The sequence below is a fragment of the Eubalaena glacialis genome, chromosome 6 (assembly GCF_028564815.1).
Source record: "Eubalaena glacialis isolate mEubGla1 chromosome 6, mEubGla1.1.hap2.+ XY, whole genome shotgun sequence".
NCBI lineage: Eukaryota > Metazoa > Chordata > Mammalia > Artiodactyla > Balaenidae > Eubalaena > Eubalaena glacialis.
The window spans coordinates 135447221-135464260 of NC_083721.1; the positions used below are offsets into that span (position 1 = coordinate 135447221).

At 39.7% G+C, this 17040-nt stretch overlaps 1 protein-coding gene across 1 annotated transcript in view; it reads left to right on the forward strand.

The window, feature by feature from the left end:
• Positions 1–3036: 3036 nt before the first annotated feature.
• Positions 3037–17040, forward strand: part of NPHP3 (nephrocystin 3) — a 42076-nt gene continuing 28072 nt past the window's right edge. The window contains exons 1-8 of the mRNA XM_061194667.1: positions 3037–3461; positions 5561–5686; positions 6257–6407; positions 8174–8326; positions 9724–9857; positions 11269–11429; positions 13455–13611; positions 16186–16260. Coding sequence (XP_061050650.1) covers positions 3069–3461; positions 5561–5686; positions 6257–6407; positions 8174–8326; positions 9724–9857; positions 11269–11429; positions 13455–13611; positions 16186–16260 — 1350 coding nt within the window. The 5' untranslated portion in view covers positions 3037–3068. The remainder of the gene's footprint in view (positions 3462–5560; positions 5687–6256; positions 6408–8173; positions 8327–9723; positions 9858–11268; positions 11430–13454; positions 13612–16185; positions 16261–17040) is intronic.

A 17040-nucleotide genomic window follows, 5' to 3' on the forward strand; every position in this document is an offset into this window, starting at 1 on the left:
CCTTGGCTGGAGTAGTAGGTCTCCTTACATGGCAGCTCAAGGCTCCCAGAGAGAGTGTTCCAAGACACAGAAAGTGGAACAGAGTCATTTCTGCCATAGTCTACTGGTCAAAGCAGTTCCAGAGCTCAACCAGATTCAAGAGGAGTCATAAACAGGCTGGAGTCATGGGTGTGTGACCCTTTGACAAACCTCAAGTGCAGCTGCATAGGAACCTGAACTCAAAAGGACTCCATGCTTGGTTTATTGACGTCTTGAAATTCTTTATAATTTTTGAACAAAGGGCACTACATTTTCATTTTGCACTGGGTCCCACAAATTATGTAGCCTGTCCTCATCATAAACCTCACCTTTCAATGGATAGAGTATTAAAAATTTTGTAGCCATCTTTAACGGGCCATAAGCTGCCTGCCTCACCGTAGTTCTGTATTCAAAATTATCCTTTCAAAATGAAGACTGATGTTTGTGGGTTAAATTCAGCACAAAGAAGGGAAACAAATTATGAGGTTGGAAACAAACAAATTCTGTGATAAGTTTAGGATTAAGAAATATGTTGGAAACCAACAACACTGAGTATCTGCTAGCACCCTGTAACTGGTCACCTCTGGGTTCACTCACTCAGTTATGTCACTTAGGCATTAACCAACAGTTATCCAAGGTCAGTATGTGTGCTGAATTTATACATATTGTCCTTGATGAGAAAGACAGCCAGTAATCACTATATAGAAAGGAGTCTCCATGGTCTCAGCAAACCTGGATTTGTTTCGGGGGGGGCATCTGCAAAACTATGTGAAGGTTATTAGGGAAGGCAGTGACAACTCCTATGCTTTTTGAGAACCCCAGCCACATCTGACATCTTTTTGGGTCATCAGTCATTTGCACTACATTATGTTCTCAGCAGGAGTTCAATACGATTGCTGGTGATGAATCTAAGCAACAAATGGCATCATAACAATAACAACTACCAAAAACCAAGATGAATAGAATGGGGACACAATTAATGGAGAACAAGGTCCGGAACAGTTAAGTACAGTATTTTGCACAAAGGCAAAGATTACTGAATTGAAAATATTGATATGATAAACCCTTGAAAGGTATGATTATCCAGGGAAAGTTTCTTAGAGAAAGAAGCTAGACGTTGAAAGAAATGAGGGTTGGCAGAGTACTGAAAGGAAACAGAAACTACGTTGGTATAAGGACAAGAAGAAAATCAGCCCAACTAGGGTGGAAGAACGCGGGTAGAGGGATGTTACTGGATAAATCAGAGGTGAGGAAAGGAGAGTCATTGCTCCAGGGCACTGGTCCTAGGCTGCAGAATCTGAATTTACTCCACAAGCTATGGGAAGTTATTGTTTGCTATTGGTTTGGAGGGAATGAGTGATGGCTTTTTATTTTAGTATGCAAGCATAATAGTGGAAGTCTCCAGCTGATGCACATTCCAAAGGAGGTACAAGACTAAGATGCAGAATTTTTCAAAGGAGGGGGTCAGAAACCTAGTGAATGATTTCCTGAACCACTGATCCACATTGAGGGTACAAGTATTAGAAGCTGGAGATCAGAAAGGACTTTAAAAGAGAGGAGTTCTTGAGATACTTGATGGTGGGAATGTTTCCCCTTATCTCAGGAGACTATTTGAAGAAGTTAATATGTATCTCTTGGAGTTTGAAGAACACAGTGGCCTGGTATCTGATTCCCTCCTGAAGAAAATTTAAAGGGTAAAAGAAAGGATGACTAGCTACTTTGATGGAGGGAGTGAGAATTGGCCTGCATTCCCAGAGTTCTTTGAGGCGAAAAAGTGTTTCCTGTTGTGGTAGATGTTGTGATGCCTAAAAGACTTGTTCCTCCAGCCACTGGAAGTGATGCCAGCAGACAGTCCTCAACTGTCAGTCTCCTAGGGGATTGCTTTGGCTGAAGAAAGCTGATGACTGGCTGATATGGGGGTACAAAGTTCCAGCCCCCCACCCCAATTTAGAACAATTCTGCAGAGCTATCCCAGGATCAGAACTCCCTGTCGATTGGCTAAGGCCTCTGTTGAGGCTGCAGCAAAGCTCAGCTTCTCCCACTGACCAATTTTGCTTCTTTCCCTTCCTTTCTACAGGTGTTGATCCCAAGGACACTCCCAAACAAACATCTTGCATGGTTATCTCCATTTCAGAATCTGTTTCCCAGGAAACCTGACCTGTAACACCTGTAGATCAGATGTGGACCCCACCAGCAAGTGAACTAGCATGGATTATCTTGGGTCTGTCCAAGTGGGACCCTGTAGGGAGGAATAAACATCAGCAGACAGGATCCTTAAAGTATCACTGAATTCCTTACAGCTGGGGAAGCAGTGAGCACCGGTTGGAATATAGCTGCACCAGCCCAGGTCAAGAAAACTGAAGATTAAAGATTTCCAGTTATGAGGGGGAGGGAGTCTTTGAAGAACTTACAAAACTATCTCTGAAAAGGGCCAGTTTTAACCGTTTGCCAAGTCCAAAGAGCACAAACATCCAGTTCACAGCAGTGTCAATTAAATAAAGACTTTCCCTCCCCTCTCCTGTCCTCCTTCCCAGGGCTCCAAACCTGGAGAGGTTAGAAACGCGGCGGAGGGGCAAGAACACAAGATAGCGTAAGAGAGAAGATGCCAACCCCACGCTTTTCTTGACTTAAAAGTTTACAACTGTTTTCCCATCTCTCTCCATTTTTCATGATATCCCTCAAATTCTGTCATGGTCTATCCTTTCCTTTACTTGGTGAGATGCCCCATATTCCTCTAAAGTGCTGTCTGCAGTGTCCCTTGTTGCAAAAAGTCGAAACCTCACCTTGTCCGTAGGCCCTGACGTAGCGCAGTGGTGGACCTGCGCGACCGCCACGCTGCTCGCTCCGCCCCGCGCACTCCGCTGTCATTCCCAGCCCAGCCCTGCTGCCCCGCCCCATCCGTTCCGCTCCTCTGGCCCCGCCTAGCCACCCTGCCCCGCCCCGTACTACCCGGCTGCCCCGCCCCTTCCTGCTGCCACCGCCCCAAATCACTCGTTTGGTCCCGCCCCCTCCTGGTACCCTGGTGGCAAGGAGTGGCGGTCGCCGGCGCCATGGGGACTGCCTCGTCGCTCGTGAGCCCCGCCGGCGGGGAGGTGATCGAGGACACGTATGGGGCGGGCGGCGGCGAGGCCTGCGAGATCCCGGTGGAGGTGAAGCCCAAGGCTCGCCTGCTGCGCAGCTCGTTCCGCCGGGGCGCGGGGGCGGCGGCGGGGGCCGGGCCGGGTTCGCTGCCCCGCGGGGCGGGCGGCGGCGGGCTGCTGGGGGCCAGTTTCAAGTCCACTGGCTCGTCGGTGCCCGAGCTGGAGTACGCGGCGGCTGAGTACGAGCGGCTGAAGAAGGAGTACGAGATCTTCCGGGTCAGCAAGAACCAGGAGTTGTTATCCATGGGCCGCCGCGAGGCCAAGCTGGACACGGAGAACAAGCGGCTGCGGGCAGAGCTGCAGGTAACGCCGGGCCCGGGCGCTCACCGGGGACGGCCGCGACACCCGGGAAACTGAGCCCCGGGGCCGCCTGCCCACCGCCCCGCAGCCTCTTGGCCGCACTGCCAGCTGGACCCTGGACGCCTGACTGCTCTGCATTTTAATTTGAGGGGACATACTGTCTTGGGGTCTAAACTGATTCCTTAACTAACCGCTCCCCCCTTTTCTATTTCTGGTCCATTCATTCAGATGCCTTGAAGCAATTAGCCTGAAAGTGTCCTGAAGCAGAAAATGCTAATCTCCAGAGAAGTAGGTCCACACGGAGCACACATATACACAAAAGACTTTGGTGACATCTGTTGAGGCGACTCATCAAACCCTTCCTAGGAGTTTTTAACCACGCCTCGCCCTCCCACCCCCCACCCCCCCACCCCCCCATTCCCCTACCCCCCCACAAATTTACATACCTCGGAGCTGGGGCTTCTGTCTCGGTTTCTTTTTTTTTTTTTAATTTTTTTAAAATTTATTTTTATTCTTTTTTTAAATATATTTTTAAATTTATTTATTCTTGGTTTTTTTGGCTGCGTTGGGCCTTCCTTGCTGCAGGCGGGCTTTCTCTAGTTGAGGCGAGAGTGGGGGCTACTCTTCATCACCGTGCGCGGGCTTCTCACTGCTGTGGCTTCTCACTGCTGTGGCTGCTCTTGTTGTGAAGCACGGGCTCTAGGCACACGGGCTTAGTTGTTCCGCAGCAGGTGGGATCTTCCTGGACCAGGGCTTGAACCCGTGTCCCCTGCATTGGCAGGTGGATTCTTAACCACTGCACCACCAGGAAGCCCCTGTTTTCGTTTCTTTGTGAAATTCCATAGCTGTTGGATTTCAGTAATCTTGAAGTGAATTTTTCTGGCAGCCCCTGATTTTCACCACCTTAACTGCTGTGGTTGAAAACGTTCCCTAGGTATAGTCAAATTTCCTTAATCCATTTGATTAAATTACTCAAAAAACAATTATTACATGCCCTCCCTGTAAAAGATCTATTTTAACTGATTATTAGGAAAGCTATTTTTTTGTGAGCAAAGTCGTGAGACTTTGTGTCATCAGTTTGGGGCCCCTCTGAGGGTTGTAGTTTGTTTACTCTATTTTTCTTTACTATGGAAGAGACTTCTGGACAGCCCAAGTGTTCCTGAGCTCATTACAGTAGGAATAGAACAAATACCTCAGACCTGATTTTTCTAGAAGGAAGAAGCTTTCTTCCTTCTAGACTAGTCCTTCTAGTCAATCCCTCTCCACCCCCACCCCACCCCCACCCCACCCCCATTAGCTGTTGTATAATTAGCACTGTTATCTGGGAAGACATAAGCAGTTTTATCTGTTGTCTTACAGATTTTCTACTGGGCAGTCTTAATGCACTTGCATATATGAAATGGACATGCATTTCAGATATCTGATTTCATGCATCCAAGCCATTGTCTTGGATTCACTGCATATTGCAAAAGACTGAGGTGGAGGTAGAAAAGAAAGCCAGACCAACCAAGGTAGAGTGCACTAAGTGTTGACAAATGTCACAGTCCCAGGTTATTCCTGTTACCAATCCTGATTCCTTATGTAACCCTTTTGATTCCTTTCTCACATATCTAGACATTTTTTAGAAACCTTCTGTATTTATTTAATCCATTCAGTCAGACATTTACTGGAAGCCTGCCGTGTATCAGGCACTGTGAGTGCTTGGGGCTAGCAAGAGGAGTAAGACATGGAGCCAAGGAGTGCACAGTCTCACAGAAGTAATTATCCTTCAGGTTAAGCCTTACAAGTTGTACTTTTTGTTCTCTTAAAGATGGGAAAGCTGAGGTGTAGTGAAGATTAAGAACTAGTGCAGTATTTCAAAGAAAAAGCATAAATTTCCATTGAAAGCTTAATGTCGAATATCTTCATTTATAATTCAAGCATATTTGCGGTTTTTTTTTTCCATTATGTGTTTGAATAGAATGGCAATATGCCATTCTTGATAACTGGTGAAAAAGTAAGTAGATTGTTAAAATTCTAAGATATTTAATATGTATATAAGATAATGTAAAATTTGGGAGGCATGCTATTTTTGTTAGAAATAACAAGGTAAATTATTCCAGGCACTTCAGAAAACTTACCAGAAGATACTTCGGGAAAAGGAAAGTGCTTTAGAAGCAAAATATCAAGCAATGGAGAGAGCAGCTACATTTGAACATGACAGAGATAAAGTTAAGAGGCAATTTAAGGTAAATTTCATACATCTTTATCCCCAAAGTGATATGGAATAAAAGCAGTATATTTTAAAAGTTCATATAATACTGCGATGAATAACCAGAAGTAAATGATGCAGGAGCCATAAAAGTTATAAGAACTAAACTAAAGCACTTTTTACATTTTTGAGTTGGACGAGGTAAACTTAAGGTAGTTTCAAAGAAAAGGTATAAAAGTGAACATTTTAATAGGAATTTGGGGGGGGGGAGGAAAGTGTTTCTATTAGGGGAAAGCATTTAGAATGTTTGGGGATGTTTTCTATGGGTGAGCATTACTGGCATTAAATGGGAGGGGGAAAAATTTGCTAAACATCAGGTAGCACACAAGGCAGCTCCACACTACAGACACACATCCTGCTGGAATTCCAGTGGGTTCCAGTTACAAAACAGTGATGTAGAGGTACTCAGATTATTCATCCTACAAAAGGGGAGATCAAGGACCAAATTAATATTGATTTTATGAAAGAAAGAATTTTCCCTTAAAAGTTTATGATACAATTTTTGATTATGGAAAAGGGTTTCAAAATTAAAATCCTTCTTTTAAAGATTTTTAGGGAGACCAAGGAAAATGAAATTCAGGATTTATTGAGGGCCAAGCGAGAGTTGGAGAGTAAACTTCAGAGGCTACACGTTCAGGGGATCCATGTATTTGATCCTGGAGAGTCTGATTCAGATGACAACTGTACAGATGTTACTGGTAAATTTATTTCCTATTTATAATATTTTGAGATTTCAATATAGGTATAATGATTATAGAGCCAACTTTGAATCCTTTTACTTATGAGTAATTGCTATTACAAATAGAGTTGCACTTTCTCTTTCTCAGTTGTTATGACAGCTCTTTTCTATGAAGTCCATGATGAGGCTGAGGTTCCTTCTGTCTCATTGCTCTACCAACCTTAACCCATAGCTTTTCTCTCTCTGGTCTAAGATAGCCCCTCTAAGTCCCAACATCACATCTACAATTTAGCCAGGGGGAGGGAGGGAATACCTTACTTTCCTTGAAAGCACAATCTGAAAGATATACAGATTACTCCTAGTCAAATCCCATTGGCCAGAACTCTACCTAGGAAGATCGGAAAGTGTAATCATTAGCGGGCGAGCCATGTGTCCACATAAAGTTTGGGGTTGTGTCACTAAAGGAAGAAAGGGAGAATGGATGTTGGAGGACAGTTAGTAGTCTCTGTCACATTATTTTTCCACATAATTGATATATTCTTTACAACTATCAGAATATCTGCATAGTATTTCATTGAGTGGTTTCCAATGCAGTTTTGTGAAATACTTTTAGAGTTTTTGTTTTACAATTAAACATAGAAAGTGTTTTTTCTAGAAATAAAGAAAAACTGGAATCATAGAATGAAAGGGTCCACTGTGTTCCAAGGAAATAATAATGAAGTGTGATTGATTTTGAGAAATAGTCTATTTTAAATGAGGTGGAAAAATGCAGTCACTCTCCCATTTATTAAAAAAACTATAATTATATTCTTACAAACTGATGTATTTTGGAGTGAAATATGGCAACTGATAATTCCCTCTTAATTTTCATTTTAGCACCATTGCAATTTGACTAGCATCCTGGGACTTTTATTACTAACTTTTGAGAAAAAAAGTGAAGTGATTCTTAATGGCATTAGTCCTAGTGATTATTTCAGTATTGACATATGTTAAAATATACAGGGTTTCAAAACTACTATATTCTAATTCTCTTAGCAAGTTAATAAAAATGAGTTAATATTTCCTCATAGGTCTTTCTTCCTATTTCGATATAAACATGAAGAAGGAATGCTTGAGGGAATGTCAGTCATTATTTGTCACCCACAAATAATAATCTCAGTTTTGCCAGAGATTTAGCCCAAATACCAGTTTACTTATGTTTAGTCAAGGATGCCATGAATTATTATTTATTAAAAAAAATCAACGTGTTCATAAGTACCTATTGATTCAGACATTAATTTTTTTGCTCTGGGAGGTTAAAGAAAATGTGCTCTTTACATCCTTAGCTTACATACTAATGAATTACCAATATTAGTTACTGGTGTGCCAGTAATAGTCTTCCTTTGAAATTCTTTCCTTCACATTTTACACTGATACCTAAATCATATAGTTAGGAATGTTTTTTAGAATTTTTTTGTTGGGGGGTGTTTTTAACTCCTCTCTGTTATTATAATTCTTTTGGTTATTGTATTCCTAATTTCTTTTCATCTTTCTCTTTTTAATCCCCTTTTTAAGTTTGAGATGATAACCAGAATTATGTTAACCACCACCTTAGAACTTGCCAGAAGTTGGTGGCAAAGTACTTTCAAAATCATTGTTTTGATTTCAAAATCAAAGTTTGAATATCTGTTGTATTTATAATATTGTAGTATTTTTTGCATTAGAAATCCATTGAATATATATGATAAGTTTTTGAAATTTCAGTATAATTTGGTTTCCATTAGATGAAATCTCTTGCTTTTACAGCTGCTGGACCCCAGTGCGAGTATTGGACTGGTGGAGCCTTGGGAAGTGAGCCCTCCATAGGGAGTATGATTCAGCTTCAGCAGTCTTTCCGGGGCCCTGAGTTTGCCCATAGTTCTATAGATATAGAAGGACCCTTTGCTAACGTCAACAGAGGTAACACACACCATTTGCCAATTACCTTGGTTAATGGTAGTGACTGTTTGTGTACTATAATCTTGTGCTGGGAAAACTGCAATCAGCAGAGCATGAGACTTGTGTTCTGGGTGTCTTCCACTGTCAAACCATCATGTACTGGTGCTTGTCACTGACCAGGAATGATGAAGTTACATAATTCACATCAGGATCAGATGGTGCCTCCCGGCCAGACTGGCCAATAGGTTCTAATAACTGAATTTCTGGTCTGAGTTCTCGGATATTTTAGTTGAGCGGTGAGAGCCTAATGTAGATTAACTGAAAAACAGTAGTATTTAGTCTTTCCCTCTGCATCTTTGATGGTGTTGAAGGTTAGAGAAGTTGTAGAGTAGAGTACAAAACTTCAGTTATATAATATAGTATTCTTATTCATTATCTTTTATATAATTTGGTATCCAAAACAGCTCTTAAGATCTGTTCAGAATTTCAATACCACCTCAGATCTGAAATGTTATAAGTAGCTCCACTCTTTTCTTAAAACTTTGAAATATAGGGACTTCCCTGGTGGCACAGTGGTTGGGAGTCCACCTGCCACTGCAGGGGACACGGGTTTAAGCCCTGGTCAGGGAGGATCCCACCTGCCGTGGAGCAACTAAAGCCATGGCTGCTGAGCCTGTGCTCTAGAGCCCGCGAGCCACAGCTACTGAGCCCACGTGCTACAACTACTGAGGCCCACGCGCCTGGAGCCCGTGCTCCACGACAGAGACAGGCCACTGCAGTGAGAAGCCCGCGCACCTCAACAAGGAGTGGCCCCTGCTCGCTGCAACTAGAAAGAGCCTTGCGTAGCGGCAAAGACCCAGTGCAGCCAAAGATAAATAAATGAATAAATAAATTTTAAAAAAACAAACAGAAAAACCTGAAATTATTTATCTATTAGCAAAATGAAAATTATTTTTTTAATTATGCATTTTGAAGTAGTCAAATATGTCTTAAAATATTCATTCTCACTAACTATCTTTTGGTTATTTTTTGTTTTGTACCATTCTTGAACTTTCTTTTTGACTCAATGTATTTCAAGAATAATAAGTAGATAAAACTATAGGCCAGCCTGGGAATGTAGGCTCTCCTCAAGTAGCAAACTAATTGAACAGCCCATGTTGCCTAGTTCCCTGACATTTGATTGGAGCCACGGGTACCCCAGCAAAGACCACTGGTGGCATTGATTGCTTTAATCCCCAGAATAGAATTTGAGGTTAGAGAACTGATTGCCTTCTAATATCTTATTCTAGAAGCTTTGTCGGTATTACAAGTGAGATCAGATGATGCCTGTTGTTTTCTTTCAGACTTTTGGGGAATCATCTTGTCAAATGTTTTCTAGTAATCTTTTTTCAGTAACTTATGAGAAATTTTATTTTCAGATGACTGGGATATTGCTGTAGCTAGTTTATTACAAGTTACCCCCTTGTTTTCACATTCTCTGTGGAGTAACACTGTCAGATGTTACCTCATTTATACAGATGAAACCCAGCCCGAAACTGATCTTTTCCTTAAGGTGAGGACATTTATAAATTCTGTATTCATTGATTTAAAATAAAGTTAATATTGTGTCCTGGTTATGATACTATTGATTGCCTGAACCAAGTAGTTTACTACCTACTAGATTATGTCTTAAAGAGTTGGAAGCATCTTGGGCTTTTCTTAAGAAAACGTCTTACTCAGTATTATCAGTATATTCAAATTAAGGCCTTGGAACTTTATGCTTTTGAATGCTTCATTACACATTCTCCACAGTGTTTACGGCCCTTACTGATGGTACCTGCTATAGTTAATACCTGCCAGCTCTATTCTTGAATCTGTTTCAGATTATGGCAAAATTTAATCCTTGTCATGGTTTTAAATTTTTCAAGGCAGCCATTGGGGTTAATCTAAGGCAGGGGTCACCAAACTACAGCCTATGGGCCAAATCTGGCCTGCAGTCTGTCTGTGTATGACCTAGAGCTAAGATTGGTTTTTACAGTTTTAAACGGTTGAAAAAAATCAAAAGAAGAATAATATTTTGACATGAAAATTATATGAAATTCAAATTTTGGTGTCTATAAATAAAGTTATATTGGAACACAGCCACGCACAACGTATTGTCTCAGGTTGCTTCTCACTAATGGCAGAATAAATTATGATGGAGACTAAATGGACCACAAAAACCTCTGCCAAAACAGCCAAGTTCTTAAGCTGTTATTAATTTGCCATCTTGCCCTTTACAGAAAAGTTTACCAACTACTGTTCTAACTGAATTTTAAATAAATATGCATGTCACATGCTATACCTGCTATATTAACATCATCCAGATTGTTGATTAATAAGTTCATTTAGCTTTCCTTTTTGATAATACTCAATTTTGGTAAAAAGACAAAGTATTTTGAAAACCAAAGCTTCTACTCAGTATAGGCTGTTCCCAAACACATGTTGAGGGAATTACTAATTGATTGCATAATAATAATCATCATTACTAAGTACCTTAATTTGTTATAGACCAACATATTTTTATATCTGTTTGCTTTAGTGTTCTAATATATCACGGCGGACACTTTTTACTATATAAATCTATGGATTTACATTTTTCACCCTATAACAATAAACAGAAGTCATTTGTAATAATAATAATAAAAATAAATAACTACCAAAGCAAAATAGCCTAATACTTTACTCCTGTTGTTTTAAGTTTATTATGAGATAAATCATTTTCTGAGCTAGGAAACAGGAAAGTTGCTAAGCTATTACTATTTTTATTTTATAGAGAAACTTGCCTTTTCTCTTAAAGATTTTCTTTAAGATGTGATCATATATTTTTTAAAGTTTTAAATCAGAGAATATCCAACATAACCTTTTTGATTTTAAGTAGTATAAAGCTGACTAGATCTTTAGTTAAATAAGCTGTGCTTTCTTATGTTTTAATTTGTTTTTAGGACTATTCACCTAAACTTAAAAGAATGTGTGAGACAATGGGATACTTTTTCAATACTGTGTATTTTCCAATTGATACTGAAAATCAGTACCTCACTGTAAGAAAATGGGAAATTGAGAAGAGTTCATTAGTTATCTTATTCATTCATTTAACCTTACCAAGGTAAGCTGAAAATTCTATAATTTATTATAGAAGTTAAACTCATAAATAGAATTGAGATTACCAGATGAACTTGAAAGATAAGTTCTAATTGCATTCTTATAATCAAAAACAATCCATGAAATTCAATAAATTCTATGACTTTTAATAGTGAATAAAATAAAAAATTAAAAGTTTCACACTGCTAAGCTTGTTTAATAGGTTATAAGATTAACATCATTCATGTAAAGATCATTTTAATCAGGGGTCAGCAACCTATGGCCCTCAAGTCAAATCCAGTCAGCCACCTGTTTTTATAAATAAAGTTTTATTGGAGCACAGGTATGTTCATTCATTTATGTATTGTCTACAGCTGCTTTCACACTACAACAGCAGAGTTGAGTATTTCAGCAGAGACTGTATGGCCTGCAAAGCCCAAAATGTTTATTAGCTGACCCTTTACAGAAGAAGGTGGTGATCCCTGATTTCAATAATCAGCATTAACCTTCATTATTTTCTTTCTTCAGATACAGATTGAGAGGCACTTGAACACTTGCATAGGTGTTAAATCATATTTTTAATTCTCTGAGGAGCTAACTACTTAAATCCAGTAAAGTGAGCAGTTTTCTTATAATGTGAAATATAATCACACCAATGAATCTAGTCTGCAAATGAAGCTTTTTTTTTTTTTACCAGTTAGATATATAGATAGAAGACAAAATAAGATAGATAGGAGGTTAAATAAGAAGTTAATTTTTCATTCTATATTTTCTGTCTGATTGGATTTAATCCTTCCAAAGCATTTTTCTCTTTTTATTGAGGACCAACTCTGACTTTAACTGTGTTTGGAAGTGTTTGGAGCCCTAAACTTTATGAGGGTCCCTGCAGTATAACCTATCATTGATCCTTAAGACTCTACCCAGAGGCCAGGTGGCCAGGGAGCTACGTGGTCAAGGAACCTTTTCCCAAAATAAATTTAAGGATTCCTTCAACTTGATTTCCTTTAGTTGGAGTCCTTTACCTCCCCTTCCCTCTTTTATTTTCCTGTTTTGTTTTTATATTAAGAATATATCCTGTTTTATTCTTTAATATCTAGGTAGTATTTTATCTTAGGTGATAGTATATGTCATTTGTTGTTTTTCTCTTGTTAATTCTTTAATCCTTAAAACCATGTTGTTTTTTCTTTCTGTTTTCTTCTTTTTGCTTTTCTGTTTCGTATTGGGGCAGGTATTTTAGTTTTTTATGCAAATTCTGAATCACATAATGGCTTTCCCCTGTATACACACACTAATTTGCCGTTCTAGACAAACTTTCATTTAATGCTTTTTAGAAAGGGGAATTGTTTAGTTTTCCTTGTGATGTAGAAAGCACTAGTAGGTTATTTGAAGATTTTTCTGGAATTAAAATAGGAATAGTACAAACTGTAGTTAGGGTACATTGAGCATAGTTAGAATTTTTTTTTAACCTTTACCACAGTCAAGATTTTAATAGCTATCTAACCTTCCCCATCTGCCTCTGGATCTTTCTTACAGTGTATCTGGGGTATAAGGGTTCAGATCATTTATTGAATGAGTAAAGGCTAAAGGACTAGAGAAGAGAAAAATCTTGAAACCTTGAGGCTGATGATATTTGTGTTTTAACTTGAAATTATATAATTGTGAATAGAATTAGGTTTTCCATTTATTTGCAAAGTCTCATGAGTATGGACCATTATTTTGAGCAATGTTTAACAGTATTTTTGAGAAGTTTTTTTTAGATTAGATTTTAAAAAATTAAAATTATGTATGCTTTAAAATTTAATTTATTGTACAGTTGATTGTACCTACTCTCATTGTCTGCTAGTGAATATATTATACTTTAATATTGACACTTAGCTAGAATAGAGCTATAAAAACATCCATTTTTGGAAAGTTTCACTTATTCTGCAGCGGGGCCTTTTCTGGCCACTTGTCATTGTAGTAAATCCCCCTTCTTGGCACTTAGGTTAATTGACTAACTGTGTGCTGCCACAGTGCAGTGTAGCACAAGAAATACTGATTTCCAATCTAGCCTGTTATTGGAAGACTGTGAAGAAGCTTTTCTGAAAAACCCTGAAGGCAAACCACGATTAATTTATCATCGTTTGGAAGATGGGAAAGTCATTTCTGACTCTGTCCAGCACCTGATTGATCAAGTTTCTAACCTGAACAAGACCAACAAAGCCAAGGTAAAATTCATAGGTTGTTTTTAAGAACATGCTTGGCAGAGGGAGGTGCTGGCGTGTTTGGGGAGAGGAAGGAAGCCAGCGGGGCTGGAGCAGAGCGAGTGAGGGGACATGAGTAGGAGCAGTCACGGGGGCTGATGCTGAAGAACCTTGTTTTTTTTTACTTAGAGTGAGGTGGGGAACCATTGAAGGATTTAACCAAAGAGGAAGAAATGCTATTCTGACAAGACTCTCCTGGGCTGCTGTGTTGAGAACTGACTGTGGTTTGGAGGGAAGGTAGTGGGGTAGGGCAGAGGTGGAGAGCTGTTGCCGTCATCCAAGTGAGAGATGCTGGTGGCTTAGACCAGGGTGGTGGTAGAGGATGTGATAAAAAGCAGTAGGATCCTGGATAAATTTTGACAGAGCCAATAGATTTCCTAACAGATTAGTTGTGGACTATGAGAGAAAGAGAGGCATCAACAGCAATATGTGCCTAAAAAGTGTATGATCTGTAAGTGGATAAATCAGAATCTTTACTGTGCTTTTCTCCCAAGCACAGAGTCCTATCTATTATTGACCAAGGATTAGTGTAAGGAGGAGCCTTTTCATAGTAACCTTTCCTGAAAGCATTGGGGAAAGCCAAAAACTGATGACGAGTAGAAGGATTTGATCATCCCTAGATGTGTGGTGGAATATATTTTAGAATAGAGATTACAGGCTTTGCATTACTGCATGCTGAGATAACTTGGTAAATGTTTATAGTTAGTGTTAAGAATACAATCAAAAACAACCCTAGGATTTTGACGAAGTTTCTGTTTCTCTATGCCTAGCCAGAAAATAAGATCAAATATGAATACAAGCATTTTTCTTGAGGCCAGCATAACATAGTGAAGAGCCTAAGACAAGAGTACATTTTTATTACAGTTAATCTCCAGAGCCATTTCATTCTTTGTTTGAATTATTTTAGTACCAGCCTAGTTCATTAGGTGCCACGACGAAAGATATTAATCTTTATCTTTTTTCTATTTATTCTATAAATATTGCTTTTAAAAATTAGTATACTAGAGGATGAATTTTTTTACATAGGAGTCAAATAAGATCTCTCTACTATGATTATAAATTTAAATGTAGGATAAACTTCTTTGCTTTATTGGCATAAAGATGGATTTTGAAGGTTATGTGTATTGAATGGTACAGAAATACATAAGATGAAATTAAAGTAGCTGTTTAACTCATGTGTGTGTGTCAGTGTGTAGGCATGCATACGTTTGTGTACACACGTGTACGTGTGTATATGTGTATGTGTGTTTACAAAAAAAAAACATGACCTTTATTCAGGACATCAAGAGAAGGGACACTCAGCAGAGTGATTAAAACAATAAAGGCTGGTGTTGGGCTTTTCCCAGCTTTGGAATGCTCATACCCAAAAAGGTGAATTGATTAGCAAGGTATCCACAAGTTCTTACCTGAAGCAGAAGTGTGAGAATTCAGCCATTGGAATTTTCCTGAAAAAAGACCATTCCTTTCACCCTGGGCCAAGCCCCCCAGCCAAGCAGGGGAGGAACTGAGAGTGACAGTTGGGGAGCAGGGGGTGCCTTGTCCTCTGTACCGGCTCCCCGACCTGTCCCCCAAGTGAAGGTCGTGGAGCTGCCCTCAGCCTTGGCACATGGCCCCTCCCCCCACCACGCCTCTGGATCATTCCATAAGTAACCCACAGATTTGCTGAGCACCTACTGTGTGCCAGGCCCCAGCCCACAGGGGAAGGCAGAGGGGGCCCCATTGTCTCCCACGAATGAAAGGTTAGTTCCCTCTGACCACTACAGCCTGGGACCCCAACCCTTCCATGTTTCCTCAGGTTACCCTGGTTACCCTTCTGAAACAAACAGGCAGAAAGCAAGCACTATTCAGGGAGGGCTTTTATATGAACCTACATGTTCAGGTTATAGGACAAGAAGAAAAAAACAAAAACTATTTCCCCCAAGGCTGTGAGCTGAAAAGAATCAAGCCAAATTTAGGAATATTTTCCACACTCTCTGCTCCACATGATAAAATTTACTTCTGTTTGCATCCAAGTGCTAGCAGGGACAGAGGCTCCATGGCCTCACTACGCACCATGGGGGCGCAGACGCTGCTACCAAGGCCCCAGCACACACCATCCCACCTATCTGGTTCCTTAACAGGTTCCTGCTGTCACATGTCAAAATGGGCAGGTGTGTGCATCATCCAGACCAAAGTGGACTTTCAGTGGTGACACCAGGTCCTGGACAGAGTTTTGGTATCACCAACTCCAGTCACTTTCTCAGATGGACACATAAGCAAAAAAGAAAGCATACTTTTTGTTTTATTTGCAACATTGTTCACACTAAATCCCTTGTGTGACCTTAGACGAGTTTTTTAACTTGCCTCAGTTTCCTCTTCTATGAAATGGAGAGAATAACAGTGTCTCCCTCATAGGGTTGTGAGGGTAAATGAGCTAATATACGCAAAGTACTTAGAACAGTTCCTAACATATAAGCACTCTAAAAGTGTTTACCGCCCCCTCCTCCTCCTGTTAGTCTTGTTTTTTTCCTATTGTTAAACTTCTTTTTTTCCCCCCAGATCATTGATCACTCAGGAGATCCTGCAGAAGGAGTCTATAAAACCTATATTTATGTAGAAAAGATTATTAAACAGGTAAATGTGCATTCCCTATAAGATTTCTTCTCAAATATCTTAAGAGTGATTTCAATAAAATTGGGTTTTCCAGAGAAAATCACTTGTTTGGTTTTTTTTGAAAACAATACCAGGGTAAAGTGCCCTCGTTTCTGGCAAGAGTCCATCTGGTGGTATTATTGTGTTATTCCCAGTACCATGTATCTGTATCTCTCAGTTGTCTCACAAACGATTTGATGTTTTAATATCCGTTAAGTATAAAATGGATTACAAAAGTGGTAGGTAAAAAGGAAGTATATGAGGGATAATGTTCATCCTATTCAACAGTCTCCTTAGATTCTGTGTGCACCTTGAGTTTTTGTATATTAGAAAAATCTGTCTTGAATTTTTCTACCACATTATCCCCCTAGCGATAGAGAGGGGTGAAAACACACCTCTAGGTGTCTGAGATCATGGATCACAGAGGTGTCTCAAACTGAAAGTTTCTATGATGTCTCAGTATTATCTTGAAACTTTATGTGAATTATATATTCTGCTTGATGTTTACCTGTTTTTTTAATATTAAAAATCATTTAAAATTATGTATCAGCAAAAATTCTAATAATGATAAGAAAAAGAAAAAGAATTCCCTATCTTCAAGTAAAATGGGCACCAGATGTTTAGCTTGTGTTTATCCTTACCTCCTGGCCCCTCAGGGTACCGGGGACCCTATTTGAGAAGTAAGGGATTAAATTACTTTTTAAAATTAACTTGTGTTACAAGTATGCAGATTTGTTATCAGAGGAAAAGAGTGAGCCCCAA